We start from the raw sequence: 16,133 nt of genomic DNA, 5'->3' as shown, positions 1-16,133 counted from the left end.
TTCCCAGAATTTTTGTTTAACATTGTGCTCTATGGAATTGTTCTAAAAATAGCTATTTTTAAAAAAATGTAGTGCAAGTTTCTCAAAATACGTCACTGTAACACACAATAGAATGCTATTTTATGGTGTCATGGGACAATAGCTTCATGATTTTACATAATAAACCAATGAACATTGTTATGCGATTTGTGACCAACTTTCTTAAAAGTGATTAGTAGGCTTCTACCTTAAAGCACTATTTCATGCAAAAATAAATAGTATTTGTCTGAATTTCCTAGTAATTCGGGACAACCATGAGGACCCATCTTAAGGTAGCGGGACTATTATTTGCATACTTGTTTTCATCTTCTAATTGTGACTAAATGACTACAAATAGACCCGGGAAAGTATATATTTTTAGAATCGCCAGACTTCAAGCTTTTCACAAGTGTATTCTGCATGCCCGTATCTGCATTCTACGACGCGTTACTCAATCAAAGGTGAAAAATTACTTTTTCTGTAAGAAAAATAATTACGCATTTATGCTGGCGGTAAGAAGTATTTTTTTCACTTTTCCTAGTTGTTCAATAGTCTGGTAAATTGAATGTGTTTAAAAAATAGTGTGCTGAATTTCAATTACTGTTTTAGTCGCATTGCCCCCAACTCAAACCACAACTCGTTGGTAAATAATCGATGAAATAGTTTGTCTGGACACATTCAAGTTCCTCTCATTGTCACCTTAAAGCTGTGAAAATTTGGTGTTAATCCGATGACAATAAGTATATGTTATTTTTTGTTAAAGGCCCAATTCACTTGCCCTGGGCAAGTGTGAATTGGAGGTGTGGCTATTCTAATGCATGGTGTTAATCACTTGCGTAGCCTATGATGCATCCTGTTTCAGCGGTCCAACATCACATGACTTTGATTGACAGTAGTAATTATTCAAGATTAGTCGCGCATCCCTTTCCCCGGTTCATGTTCTTTACTTTTATCCGCCAAAATCTCAGCTCGTACACAATTTATTGTCATAAATATTACACACAGTCACTGCTGTGATATTCATAGTCACATGCATCCACTTTGGCACGACATAATCGACCTGTAAGTTCGAGAAAACACGTTTTTACCGGAGCTTGGCTGGAGCTGTTTACTACAGCGTGACAAGCAAGGAAATGATCCCTATTGTTTAGGAGCGTATTTATAGTATACCTGGGCCTTTAAAGACCTTGTATTTTGAAAAACATAAACTCCTAGAAAACGTCCATGAAGTAACAGCAAAGATTTTCAAGCTTGTTTATCTGCACAATCAATTTGTTTTCCCATCAAGGTCTGTTTTAACATGTGTAGGGACATCCAAATGTGTAAGGCTATTGGAAACCAAAAAAATAAAGGAATGGGATAGCTATATTTGGATAAATTCGGCATATGAAAACACCAAAATCAATGATTTTTTTCAGTGGCTGTGTGACCTTGTGTCTGACACATTCATATGCAAATGACTAATCTGTGAAACAAACAGGGGCGGAGACAAACCACTCAAATGTTTGGAAACACTCATTGTGTGTCAGATAGCTACTGATAACACATCCTAACATTGCTTTGTCTTGAGTTTATCTTTGAAACTTATAGGCACACAGATTAAACCTGTGTTGTTGATTTTGGAAAACACTACTGAGGCTGCCTTGCTTTCCTTCAGAAAATCTACATTTTAACCAACTTACATGACATTCTATGTTATGTTGACTTTATCATATGAAAGTTTATAGTGCATTTCATCAATTAATAAATAAATGTGAAAATTGTAATTTTCAACACAAATAATAGTCTCGCTACCTTAAACTATATTTTAATTTTTACCATCTACATCCAAACAAAATCAGGAAATACATGTAACTCTAGGAACCAATGGTAAATATTTTAAAAATCCCATTTTCATGGGTTTGACAAATTTGTTATGTATTCAGATTGACCATACATTCTCCTGGATTCTCCTAGTAAATGGTAAAGATCAATGAAATAGGTTTTAGGTGATAGGTTTTGATGGTAAAAAAAACAACCATACATATGTCATAAGTTATATTTCAATGATTCAATGTGTGGTTTATGTGATCTTCTATTGGAGATGCACTTCCGATAAAAAAAAATATAGTACAGGAATGTGGGTCTTACAATGAGAAGCCTATATATAAACAGCAGCAGTAGTAGCACATTGTTTGGCTTGTGTGCATCCAAATTTATGTGTGTTTTTATTGTGTAGGTTCACATTATGCCCTTGCCTACACAAGATTAATCTAACATACACAACAACTTGCAGTGTGTAGTTTGCATTATTTTTTAGTCCCCGTTCGGACGAAGTCCGAAAACGGGGACTTATAATTCGGTCTCCGTGCGTCCGTCCGGAGTCATACCTCAGAGTCCCTTGGACCGATTCCGTTCATTCTTTGCATGTGCCTAGTACTTTATGTGGGACATATGCACATGCAGTGGTTTAGCGATTCGATTCAAAATGGCCGACTGGCAGCCATCTTGTTTTTTGAAAATGTTGTATTTTGGACATGCTTTGTCAGTTTTCATTCAAACTTGGTACATAGATTATACATGTTAGGATACATGTCCCCGACCGTCCGTGAGTTTCTGAGTCTGTCCGTCCGACCGTCCGTGTGTCCGTCTGTCCGTGCGTCAGTCTATCCAACGTCATATTTCAGAATCCTGTGGACCGATTCCGTTCATTCTTTGCATGTGCCTAGTACCTTATGTGGGACATATGCACATGCAGTGGTTTAGCGATTCGATTCAAAATGGCCGACTGACAGCCATCTTGTTTTTTGAAAATGTTGTATTTTGGACATGCTTTGTCAGTTTTCATTCAAACTTGGTACATAGATTATACATGTTAGGATACATGTCCATGATGATTTATTTCACAATTGGATCAAAGATGGCTGACTGGCAGCCATCTTTTTTTTGAAAATGTCGTATTTTGGACATGCTTTGTCAGTTTTCATTCAAATTTACTACATAGATCATACATGTTAGGATACATGTCCCCGACCGTCCATGAGTTCCTGAGTCTGTCCGTCCGCCGTCCGTCCGTCTGTCTCTGCGTCAGTCTATCCAACGTCATATTTCAGAATCCTGTGGACCGATTCCGTTCATTCTTTGCATGTGCCTAGTACCTTATGTGGGACATATGCACATGCAGTGGTTTAGCGATTCGATTCAAAATGGCCGACTGGCAGCCATCTTGTTTTTTGAAAATGTTGTATTTTGGACATGCTTTGTCAGTTTTCATTCAAACTTGGTACATAGATTATACATGTTAGGATACATGTCCATGATGGATCAAAGATGGTCGACTGGCAGGCATCTTGTTTTTGTTTTTTTATGCGGTATCTTGGTCGTGCTCTGTCAGTTTTCATTCAAATTTGGCACATACATGTACTTTATACATGTTAGGATGCATATCCATGACAATTTGTTTCAAAATCTGGTCAAGGATGGCCGATTGACAGCCATCTGACTTTTTGGCCTTACTACTATATTTCCACAATTTATGTACCATTTTCATTCGTATTTGGCACATACATCATACATATCAGTGTGTTTCATAATCAGATCAAAGATGGCTGAATAACGGCTGTTTTTATTTTGGCCATATTACTATGACACGAAACACGTGTTTTGATGTAAATAAATAATCTGTTGTATATGCCACTTGCAACTCAAGTTTCAAGGACACGCTCGCGACAACCCCTCCGCTTTAATATGACGAGCACAAAGAGAACTTAACGGGGACTGTGTCATTTTCAATGACTTGTTTATTTTGTGTTTGCAGGAAAATAAAACTCTGGGAAAAGATGAAAACACTGTTTCTCACTGGAAACCCAAATTGAAGATAAATGTGGTACAAGATTTGCAGACATTTGATAGATTTGCAATTCCTCAAGATGTGTACAGGTATATTAGGTGGGTGTGATCATTATCTAGTGTCAGATAAATTTCTGTTTTTAGATTCAGAACAAATAACCATAACCTAGCAATATAAAAGTGAAGACATACTCGGCCTAAAACACCAATAGAATATACTGCAGTCACTGTTCTCTACAGGGTATAGAAGATGAAATACTCTTTTCTATGATATGTCCTAAATGTTGTGTACTTTTCGGTATTTACTGAAAGTATAACATTTTTGTTAGTGCCCGTTCGGACGAATCCGAAAACAAGGACTTATAATTTTTGGTCTCTGTCCGTCTGTCCGTCCGTCCGTCCGAAGTAATATCTCAGAATCCTTTGGATAGATTCCGTTCATTCTTTTCATGTGCCTAGTACCTTATTTGGGACATATGCACATGCAGTGGTTTAGCAATTCGATTCAAAATGGCCGACTGGCAGCCATCTTATTTTTTTTAAATGTTGTATTTTGGACATGCTTTGTCAGTTTTCATTCAAATTTGGTACATATATTATACATGTTAAGATACATGTCCTCCAACCGTCCATGAGTCCCTGAGTCTGTTCATCCGTCTGTCCGTTCGTGCGTCAGTCTGTCCAGAGTCATATTTCAGAATCCTTTGGGCCGATTTTGTTCATTCTTTGCATGTGCCTAGTACCTTATGTGGGACATATGCCCATGCAGTGGTTTAGCGATTCGATTCAAAATGGCCGACTGGCAGCCATCTTGTTTTTTGAAAATGTTGTATTTTGGACATGCTTTGTCTGTTTTCATTCAAACTTGGTACATAGATTATACATGTTAGGATACATGTTCATGATGATTTATTTCACAATTGGATCAAAGATGGCCGACTGGCAGGCATGGTGTTTTGTTTTTTATATGCGGTATCTTGGACATGCTTTGTCAGTTTTCATTCAAATTTGGCATATACTTTATACATGTTAGGATACATGTCCATGACAATTTCTTTCAAAATCTGATCATGGATGGCTGATTGACAGCCATCTGACTTTTTGGCCTTACTACTATATTTCCACAATTTATGTATCATTTTCATTCGTATTTGGCACATACATCATACATGTCAGTTTGTTTCATAATCAGATCAAAGATGGCCGAATAACAGCTGTTTATATTTTTGGCCATATTACTCCTACACGGAACACATGTTTTGATGTAAATAAACAATTTATTGTATACGCCACTTGGGACTCAAGTTTCAAGGACACGCTCACAACAACCCCTCCGCTTTAATATGACGAGCACAAAGAACTTACAAAAATTTAACGGGGACTGTGTCATTTTCAATGACTTGTTTTATATGAGCTTTGCGTATGTGTAGTGACTTGGAAGTAGGTCGTTTACGGTATGTGTGAAAATCCATGATTGTACGACTGATCAAGGAATAAAGCTAGTTCTCATAGATAATCTAAGAATCACTAAGAAAAACAAAACCATCAAACTTTTAATTCCATCTGAGATAACAAATGACCAACACAAAATTGTATACTTAATGGAAAGTACTAACAAAAATATAGTCACAAGTGTTGGTTAATTCATAAATTTCTCCTTCCTTGCAAGGAATGTTTGTATTTTATCTTTATTGCTATAAACTGATAGAAAAACTATATTTCTAAGGATGCAATAAAGTTATTATTATTATTACTTTTAGTTACGTTAATCTTGTGAGTAAATGATTTAAAATGCCATCATTACTGGACTTGAAACACGCTATCAAACACAATGACACATAAGTACTGACTTATGTGTCTAACATTACTCACATGGTTTACTGTGATTACCAGAGAGAGACCACATTTTAATAAACTTTAATTAGAATTATAATGATTACTCATTGTGTGTTCAATCATTTATAAAACTTGTATATTTCCTGATCTGACTGCTTGAACCTTTCTTTGATTATTTTTTCAGGACAACTTCAGAAGGAGACTATCTACCTATTTTGTACATTGATGATCTCAGCTATAGACTTGACGATTTGAAGGTAAACTACATTCTATTGAAGCATGAATGTACATTTCTTGAAATACTAACACAAGGGGATAGGTTTCTCTCTTTATTTTAGCATATTTTGTTTATTTCCTAAAATGTCAACATATAAATCAACAGTTTGACTATTTGTGTTTATATGATATGATTGTTATGTGGTAGCAATAACTATATGTACTATCCAGACTTGAAGGTTTTGAACTAGTTCATGGTATTGTTATGTGGTAGCAATAACTATATGTACTATCCAGACTTGAAGGTTTTGAACTAGTTCATGGTATTGTTATGTGGTAGCAATAACTATATGTACTATCCAGACTTGAAGGTTTTGAACTAGTTCATGGTATTGTTATGTGGTAGCAATAACTATATGTACTATCCAGACTTGAAGGGTTTGAACTAGTTCATGGTATTGTAAACATTGTAATTTTAGATTTACTTTAATTATGTGAAAGATCATTTTTTTGGCAAAATTTTGTAGCAGTGAAAATTCTGTTTTCACAAATAACGAAGTCTAATATTGAAAATTCATAGCAGTTTAGAGTAATATGTCTTTAATGGTTTTCATAAAATAACAAATTGTAATGGAATTTAATGGACCTATGGAATACAAATAATCTCAGCAGAAGGGCTGCTTTCAGAGTATACATCACAAACAGCAGACATAGACTAGTAGAAGGGCTGCTTTCAGAGTGTACATCACAAACAGCAGACATAGACTAGCAGAAGGGCTGCTTTCAGAGTGTACATCACAAACAGCAGAGATAGACCAGCAGAAGGGCTGCTTTCAGAGTGTACATCACAAACAGCAGAGATAGATCAGCAGAAGGGCTGCTTTCAGAGTGTACATCACAAACAGCAGACATAGACTAGTAGAAGGGCTGCTTTCAGAGTATACATCACAAACAGCAGACATAGACTAGCAGAAGGGCTGCTTTCAGAGTGTACATCACAAACAGCAGAGATAGATCAGCAGAAGGGCTGCTTTCAGAGTGTACATCACAAACAGCAGACATAGACTAGCAGAAGGGCTGCTTTCAGAGTGTACATCACAAACAGCAGAGATAGACCAGCAGAAGGACTGCTTTCAGAGTATACATCACAAACAGCAGAGATAGACTAGTAGAAGGGCTGCTTTCAGAGTATACATCACAAACAGCAGACATAGACTAGCAGAAGGGCTGCTTTCAGAGTGTACATCACAAACAGCAGAGATAGACCAGCAGAAGGGCTGCTTTCAGAGTGTACATCACAAACAGCAGAGATAGATCAGCAGAAGGACTGCTTTCAGAGTGTACATCACAAACTGCAGAGATAGATCAGCAGAAGGGCTGCTTTCAGAGTATACATCACAAACAGCAGAGATAGACCAGCAGAAGGGCTGCTTTCAGAGTATACATCACAAACAGCAGACATAGACTAGCAGAAGGGCTGCTTTCAGAGTGTACATCACAAACAGCAGAGATAGATCAGCAGAAGGGCTGCTTTCAGAGTGTACATCACAAACAGCAGACATAGACTAGCAGAAGGGCTGCTTTCAGAGTGTACATCACAAACAGCAGAGATAGACCAGCAGAAGGACTGCTTTCAGAGTATACATCACAAACAGCAGAGATAGACCAGCAGAAGGGCTGCTTTCAGAGTATACATCACAAACAGCAGACATAGACTAGCAGAAGGGCTGCTTTCAGAGTGTACATCACAAACAGCAGAGATAGACCAGCAGAAGGGCTGCTTTCAGAGTGTACATCACAAACAGCAGAGATAGATCAGCAGAAGGACTGCTTTCAGAGTGTACATCACAAACTGCAGAGATAGATCAGCAGAAGGGCTGCTTTCAGAGTATACATCACAAACAGCAGAGATAGACCAGCAGAAGGGCTGCTTTCAGAGTATACATCACAAACAGCAGACATAGACTAGCAGAAGGGCTGCTTTCAGAGTGTACATCACAAACAGCAGAGATAGACCAGCAGAAGGGCTGCTTTCAGAGTGTACATCACAAACAGCAGAGATAGACCAGCAGAAAGACTGCTTTCAGAGTATACATCACAAACAGCAGACATAGACTAGCAGAAGGGCTGCTTTCAGAGTGTACATCACAAACAGCAGAGATAGACCAGCAGAAGGGCTGCTTTCAGAGTGTACATCACAAACTGCAGAGATAGATCAGCAGAAGGGCTGCTTTCAGAGTGTACATCACAAACAGCAGAGATAGACCAGCAGAAGGGCTGCTTTCAGAGTATACATCACAAACTGCAGAGATAGATCAGCAGAAGGGCTGCTTTCAGAGTATACAACACAAACAGCAGAGATAGACCAGCAGAAAGACTGCTTTCAGAGTATACATCACAAACAGCAGAGATAGACCAGCAGAAGGACTGCTTTCAGAGTATACATCACAAACAGCAGAGATAGATCAGCAGAAGGACTGCTTTCAGAGTATACATCACAAACAGCAGACATAGACTAGCAGAAGGGCTGCTTTCAGAGTGTACATCACAAACTGCAGAGATAGATCAGCAGAAGGGCTGCTTTCAGAGTATACATCACAAACAGCAGAGATAGATCAGCAGAAGGGCTGCTTTCAGAGTATACATCACAAACAGCAGAGATAGACCAGCAGAAGGGCTGCTTTCAGAGTATACATCACAAACTGCAGAGATAGATCAGCAGAAGGGCTGCTTTCAGAGTGTACATCACAAACAGCAGAGATAGACCAGCAGAAGGGCTGCTTTCAGAGTGTACAACACAAACATCAGAGATAGACCAGCAGAAGGGCTGCTTTCAGAGTATACATCACAAACAGCAGAGATAGACCAGCAGAAGGGCTGCTTTCAGAGTGTACATCACAAACAGCAGAGATAGACCAGCAGAAGGGCTGCTTTCAGAGTGTACAACACAAACATCAGAGATAGACCAGCAGAAGGGCTGCTTTCAGAGTATACATCACAAACAGCAGAGATAGACCAGCAGAAGGGCTGCTTTCAGAGTATACATCACAAACATCAGAGCTACATCACCCAACAAACAGCTTGTTATATTAATGTTTTTTTTAACATTACAGTTTTTGTGATTTTACCTTTAGGAAATAACTAGCAATACAAGTGAAATGGAACTACACATAGAATATAGTCCAATAACCATTGGTAAACTACGTCTATTTACTACTATGCAGGAGTCAATGAAAACATTACAACAATTGGGTAAGTTGTTCCATCTCATGATGGACCAGCATTACTGTGACAAGGTTTCTGCACATAGATTGGTGTAGTGAGTGTCTCACACATAGATTTGTGTAGTGAGTGTCTCACACATAGATTTGTGTAGTGAGTGTCTCACACATAGATTTGTGTAGTGAGTGTCTCACACATAGATTGGTGTAGTGAGTGTCACACACATAGATTGGTATAGTGAGTGTCTCACACATAGATTGGTGTAGTGAGTGTCTCACACATAGATTGGTGTAGTGAGTGTCTCACACATAGATTGGTGTAGTGAGTGTCTCACACATAGATTGTTGTAATGAGTGTCACACACATAGATTTGTGTAGTGAGTGTCTCACACATAGATTAGTATAGTGAGTGTCTCACACATAGATTGTTGTAGTGAGTGTCTCACACATAGATTGGTGTAATGAGTGTCACACACATAGATTGGTATAGTGAGTGTCACACACATAGATTGGTGTAGTGAGTGTCTCACACATAGATTGGTGTAGTGAGTGTCACACACATAGATTGGTGTAGTGAGTGTCTCACACATAGATTTGTGTAATGAGTGTCTCACACATAGATTAGTGTAGTGAGTGTCACACACATAGATTGGTGTAGTGAGTGTCACACACAGATTGGTGTAGTGAGTGTCTCACACATAGATTGGTATAGTGAGTGTCTCACACATAGATTTGTGTAGTGAGTGTCTCACACATAGATTTGTGTAGTGAGTGTCTCACACATAGATTTGTGTAGTGTGTGTCTCACACATAGATTGGTGTAGTGTGTGTCTCACACATAGATTGGTGTAGTGTGTGTCTCACACATAGATTGGTGTAGTGAGTGTCTCACACATAGATTTGTGTAGTGAGTGTCTCACACATAGATTGGTGTAGTGCGTGTCTCACACATAGATGGGTGTAATGACTGTCACACACATAGATTGGTATAGTGAGTGTCTCACACATAGATTGGTGTAGTGAGTGTCACACACATAGATTGGTGTAGTGAGTGTCACACACATAGATTGGTGTAGTGAGTGTCACACACATAGATTGGTGTAGTGAGTGTCACACACATAGATTGGTATAGTGAGTGTCTCACACATAGATTGGTGTAATGAGTGTCTCACACATAGATTGATGTAGTGAGTGTCACACACATAGATTGGTATAGTGAGTATCACACACATAGATTGGTATAGTGAGTGTCTCACACATAGATTGGTATAGTGAGTGTCTCACACATAGATTGGTATAGTGAGTGTCTCACACATAGATTGGTATAGTGAGTGTCTCACACATAGATTGGTATAGTGAGTGTCTTACACATAGATTGGTATAGTGAGTGTCTCACACATAGATTGGTATAGTGAGTGTCTCACACATAGATTGGTGTAATGAGTGTCACACACATAGATTGGTATAGTGAGTGTCTCACACATAGATTGGTGTAATGAGTGTCACACACATAGATTGGTGTAGTGAGTGTCACACACATAGATTTGTGTAGTGAGTGTCTCACACATAGATTGGTGTAGTGAGTGTCTCACACATAGATTGGTGTAGTGAGTGTCTCACACATAGATTGGTGTAGTGAGTGTCTCACACATAGATTAGTGTAGTGAGTGTCTCACACATAGATTTGTGTAGTGAGTGTCTCACACATAGATTGGTGTAATGAGTGTCACACACATAGATTGGTGTAGTGAGTGTCTCACACATAGATTGGTGTAGTGAGTGTCTCACACATAGATTTGTGTAGTGACTGTCACACACATCGATTGGTGTAGTGAGTGTCTCACACAGATTGGTGTAATGAGTGTCACACACATCGATTGGTGTAATGAGTGTCACACACATAGATTGGTATAGTGAGTGTCACACACATAGATTGGTGTAATGAGTGTCACACACATAGATTTGTATAATGAGAGTCTCACACATAAATTGATGTAGTGAGTGTCTCATACATATATTAGTATAGTGAGTGTCTCACACATAGATTTGTGTAGTGTCTCACACATAGATTGGTGTAATGAGTGTCACACATAGATTGGTGTAGTGAGTGTCTCACACATAGATTGGTGTAGTGAGTGTCTCACACATAGATTGGTGTAGTGAGTGTCTCACACATAGATTGGTGTAGTGAGTGTCTCACACATAGATTGGTGTAGTGAGTGTCTCACACATAGATTGGTGTAGTGAGTGTCTCACACATAGCTTGGTGTAGTGAGTGTCTCACACATAGATTGGTGTAGTGAGTGTCTCACACATAGATTGGTGTAGTGAGTGTCTCACACATAGATTGGTGTAGTGAGTGTCTCACACATAGATTGGTGTAGTGAGTGTCACACACATAGATTGGTGTAGTGAGTGTCTCACACATAGATTGGTGTAGTGAGTGTCTCACACATAGATTGGTGTAGTGAGTGTCTCACACATAGATTTGTGTAGTGAGTGTCTCACACATAGATTGGTGTAGTGAGTGTTTCACACATAGATTGGTGTAATGAGTGTCTCACACATAGATTGTGTAGTGAGTGTCTCACACATAGATTGGTGTAGTGAGTGTCTCACACATAGATTGGTGTAGTGAGTGTCTCACACATAAATTGGTGTAGTGAGTGTCTCACACATAGATTGGTGTAGTGAGTGTCTCACACATAGATTGATGTGGTGAGTGTCTCACACATAGATTGGTGTAATGACTGTCACACACATAGATTGGTATAGTGAGTGTCTCACACATAGATTGGTGTAGTGAGTGTCACACACATAGATTGGTATAGTGAGTGTCTCACACATAGATTGGTATAGTGAGTGTCTCACACATAGATTGGTGTAGTGAGTGTCTCACACAGATTGGTGTAGTGAGTGTCTCACACATAGATTTGTGTAGTGAGTGTCTCACACATAGATTGGTGTAGTGAGTGTCACACACATAGATTGGTGTAGTGAGTGTCTCACACATAGATTTGTGTAGTGAGTGTCTCACACATAGATCGGTATAGTGAGTGTCTCACTCATAGATTGGTATAGTGAGTGTCTCATAGATTGGTGTAGTGAGTGTCTCACACATAGATTTGTGTAGTGAGTGTCTCACACATAGATTGGTGTAGTGAGTGTCTCACACATAGATTGATGTAGTGAGTGTCTCACACATAGATTGGTGTAATGAGTGTCACACACATAGATTGGTGTAGTGAGTGTCTCACACATAGATTGGTGTAGTGAGTGTCTCACACGTAGATTGGTGTATGAGTGTCTCACACATAGATTGGTGTAGTGAGTGTCTCACACATAGATTGGTGTAATGAGTGTCACACACGTAGATTGATGTAGTGAGTGTCTCACACATAGATTGGTGTAATGAGTGTCTCACACATAGATTGGTGTAATGAGTGTCTCACACATAGATTGGTATAGTGAGTGTCTCACACATAGATTGGTATAGTGAGTGTCTCACACATAGATTGGTATAGTGAGTGTCTCACACATAGATTGGTATAGTGAGTGTCTCACACATAGATTGGTATAGTGAGTGTCTCACACATAGATTGGTATAGTGAGTGTCTCACACATCGATTGGTGTAGTGAGTGTCTCACACATAGATTAGTGTAGTGAGTGTCTCACACATAGATTGGTGTAGTGAGTGTCTCACACATAGATTGGTATAGTGAGTGTCTCACACATAGATTGGTATAGTGAGTGTCTCACACATAGATTGATGTAGTGAGTGTCTCACACATAGATTGGTGTAGTGAGTGTCTCACACATAGATTGGTATAGTGAGTGTCTCACACATAGATTGGTATAGTGAGTGTCTCACACATAGATTGGTATAGTGAGTGTCTCACACATCGATTGGTGTAGTGAGTGTCTCACACATATATTGGTATAGTGAGTGTCTCACACATAGAATTGTGTAGTGAGTGTCTCACACATAGATTGGTGTAGTGAGTGTCACACACATAAATTGATGTAGTGAGTGTCTCACACATAGATTGGTGTAATGAGTATCACACACATAGATTGGTGTAATGAGTGTCTCACACATAGATTGGTGTAGTGAGTGTCTCACACATAGATTTGTGTAGTGAGTTTCTCACACATAGATTTGTGTAGTGAGTGTCTCACACATAGATTGGTGTAGTGTGTGTCTCACACATAGATTGGTGTAGTGAGTGTCACACACATAGATTGGTATAGTGAGTGTCACACACATAGATTGGTATAGTGAGTGTCTCACACATACATTGGTGTAGTGAGTGTCTCACACATAGATTGGTGTAGTGAGTGTCTCACACATAGATTGATTTAGTGAGTGTCTCACACATAGATTTGTGTAGTGAGTTTCTCACACATAGATTGGTATAGTGAGTGTCTCACACATAGATTGGTGTAGTGAGTGTCTCACACATAGATTGGTGTAATGAGTGTCACACACATAGATTGGTATAGTGAGTGTCACACACATAGATTGGTATAGTGAGTGTCTCACACATAGATTGGTATAGTGAGTGTCTCACACATATATTGGTGTAGTGAGTGTCTCACACATAGATTTGTGTAGTGAGTTTATCACACATAGATTGTTTCAGGTTCTGTTCGTCAATCGCACAAAATTTCAAAAAAATGCTGTATTGATTTTGTTAGAATTTGGTATTAAGACAAATAATAATGGTAGATATGATTTGATTTTTGTTTTATTGTCCTGTGACTGGTGTCAAAACAAAACAAAATTAATATTGGTCGTTCTTTGGGCATGGCTGGCTCCAATTTTATTTAAACTAGGTATGGAAATCGCACATGGTAGGTTTTGGGATTTCATTCAAAGTGTCTGAGACATGCCGTGACTGATTTCAAAATGTCAGGCTGGCATATCATACTATAGGATTGCAGATTGCAATATTTCTCAGTAAAAAATGATAGTGTATAATTTTAAATGTTCAATGAAGGATGATGCGTAAGTTACAACTATTTATCACTTTGCAGGTTTCACTGAAAAGGACACTGATGATGTAAAAGGAATTTTTGTGAACACAAGCTTCTTTTTCTTAGCTTTGACATTCTTTGTTTCTGCTTTTCACGTAAGTGAAATGCTTCATTTTATAATACCTGTAAAAATTTCTTTCTTTAATTAGTACAGATGGTTTAGTTTCTGTAATAATTTAAATTATTATTATGATGCAAATTTCACGTTGATGAATCATAATTATCTATATATTGACCTGCTATAGCTCGAGACAGTTGTATATGATGGTATTTGTTTTTTCAATGAATTCTTGGACTATTGCAACAATTAAAACTATAACAATGTTTGGTACCCACAATAATGACGCGGTATAATACGTGTGGTAGAAAGTTGTTTTTTGCTTTCTCTAGATTTTATTTGATTTCTTAGCATTTAAAAATGACATCAGCTTTTGGAGACAGAGAGACACAATGATTGGCTTATCTACACGAGCAGGTGAGTCACTTAATAGTGCATTATATTGATGACCATATTTGTAAGGAATTGTAGTGGCACTAGTTCAAATCTTTATGTTACTGTGATTATCAACAAGTTCAGGAAGTCAAATTTTATTGGTATTATTTCACTCAGTCTGGCTACAATCAATGCAACACCTCTTTTGCGAATAGTTGATTTGTTCAATTTCAAACTGTACGTACACATACACAGTGTTTGCTCAAAATACATACTACTACTGGTAACATCTGAGCGGAGTAAAAGAACAAATTGGCGATAGTCACAGTGGTGCTTACTGTGAGTGTAAAAGTAATAATATTATGATTGTTTCCCCGATAAGCAGTGTAAGTGATGTTTGTAATATTACAAAACTTTCTATTTATATAAAAACTAGCGTTTGTTATTGGTTCCTTACCTGCAACTGGCATAGTAGTTCAATGCAGAATTAGTGCAAACCAAAACCCAATAGTAGAAATGCAGGTGAATCAGAATGAAAAGAACTCACCCGTGAAATAAATTTACAAGTAAACCCTTTATTACCAAGTATAGTATAGTATATGTTATTTGACATTAAATCACAACTGAACATTACACTAGTTGAAAATCATGGTAAAATGGATCATTGCCACATGGCATCCATTATATCAACACAGCAAAAATAAAACACCTTTCATTCCTGAAAATGTCATAAAGAAAGTCTTGCCCCTTATAAAACGGAAGTGACAAGTCAAGTGGTTATACCAATATCAGATTTTATTGAAACTTGGTACATAGTTGCTATAGGATATTACTCAGATCTTATTAGTTTTTGGTTGAAATCTGTGCATATTAATCACATAATTTGCATATTAATTAGCTTATTAATTAGCTTATTTTTAGCATTTTCACTTGTTTCTCATGTATTATTAAACAGATGTCAATGAAACTTGGTACACATATGATCTTGGATAATGCACAGACCAGGTTAGTTTTTAGTTGAAATCTGTGCATACTGATTATATAATTTGCATATTAATTAGCCAAATTTAAGTCTTTTCACTTTCAACTATTCAACAAATTTGAATGAAGCATGGTACATAAATGCTATTGGATAATATGTAGACCTGATTAGTTTTTGGTTGAAATCGATGTATATTAATTACCTAATTCACATATTAATAGCCAATATTTAACTTTTCCACCAATATCTCAACCAGATGCAATGAAACTTGCTACATAGATGCTTAGGGATAAGCCATATACATGTTCAGTTTAGGGTTAAATTTTGTGCTTACTAATTACCTGATTTGCATAAATTAACCAATTCACCACCCATCAAATTTTAATGAGACTAGTTACATATCTGCTTTTGGATAATTCACAAATCTGATTACTTCAGGGTTGAAATCAATATTAATTACCTGTTATTAGTTTCATGTGTCCTTAATTTGCATAACTGGAATGTACTAAGTAATGCTGCAGATAGTGACATGCAACCAATGTTTATAATGAAGGCATCGG

At 37.8% G+C, this 16,133-nt stretch overlaps 1 protein-coding gene across 1 annotated transcript in view; it reads left to right on the top strand.

Moving 5' to 3' along the window:
* The window catches only part of LOC102801880 (lipid scramblase CLPTM1L-like), a 44,003-nt gene that overhangs the window by 9,204 nt on the left and 18,666 nt on the right, over positions 1-16,133 (top strand). Inside the window, exons 4-8 of the mRNA XM_085500729.1 lie at positions 3,815-3,945; positions 5,867-5,939; positions 9,033-9,150; positions 14,159-14,253; positions 14,549-14,633. Of these exons, the coding sequence (XP_085356855.1) occupies positions 3,815-3,945; positions 5,867-5,939; positions 9,033-9,150; positions 14,159-14,253; positions 14,549-14,633 (502 nt within the window). The remainder of the gene's footprint in view (positions 1-3,814; positions 3,946-5,866; positions 5,940-9,032; positions 9,151-14,158; positions 14,254-14,548; positions 14,634-16,133) is intronic.

This window comes from Saccoglossus kowalevskii, chromosome 6, assembly GCF_978046115.1.
Source record: "Saccoglossus kowalevskii chromosome 6, keSacKowa6.1, whole genome shotgun sequence".
Lineage (NCBI taxonomy): Eukaryota > Metazoa > Hemichordata > Enteropneusta > Harrimaniidae > Saccoglossus > Saccoglossus kowalevskii.
Note: the sequence above shows the minus strand (reverse complement) of the source record. Positions and strands in the feature narration are given on the sequence as shown.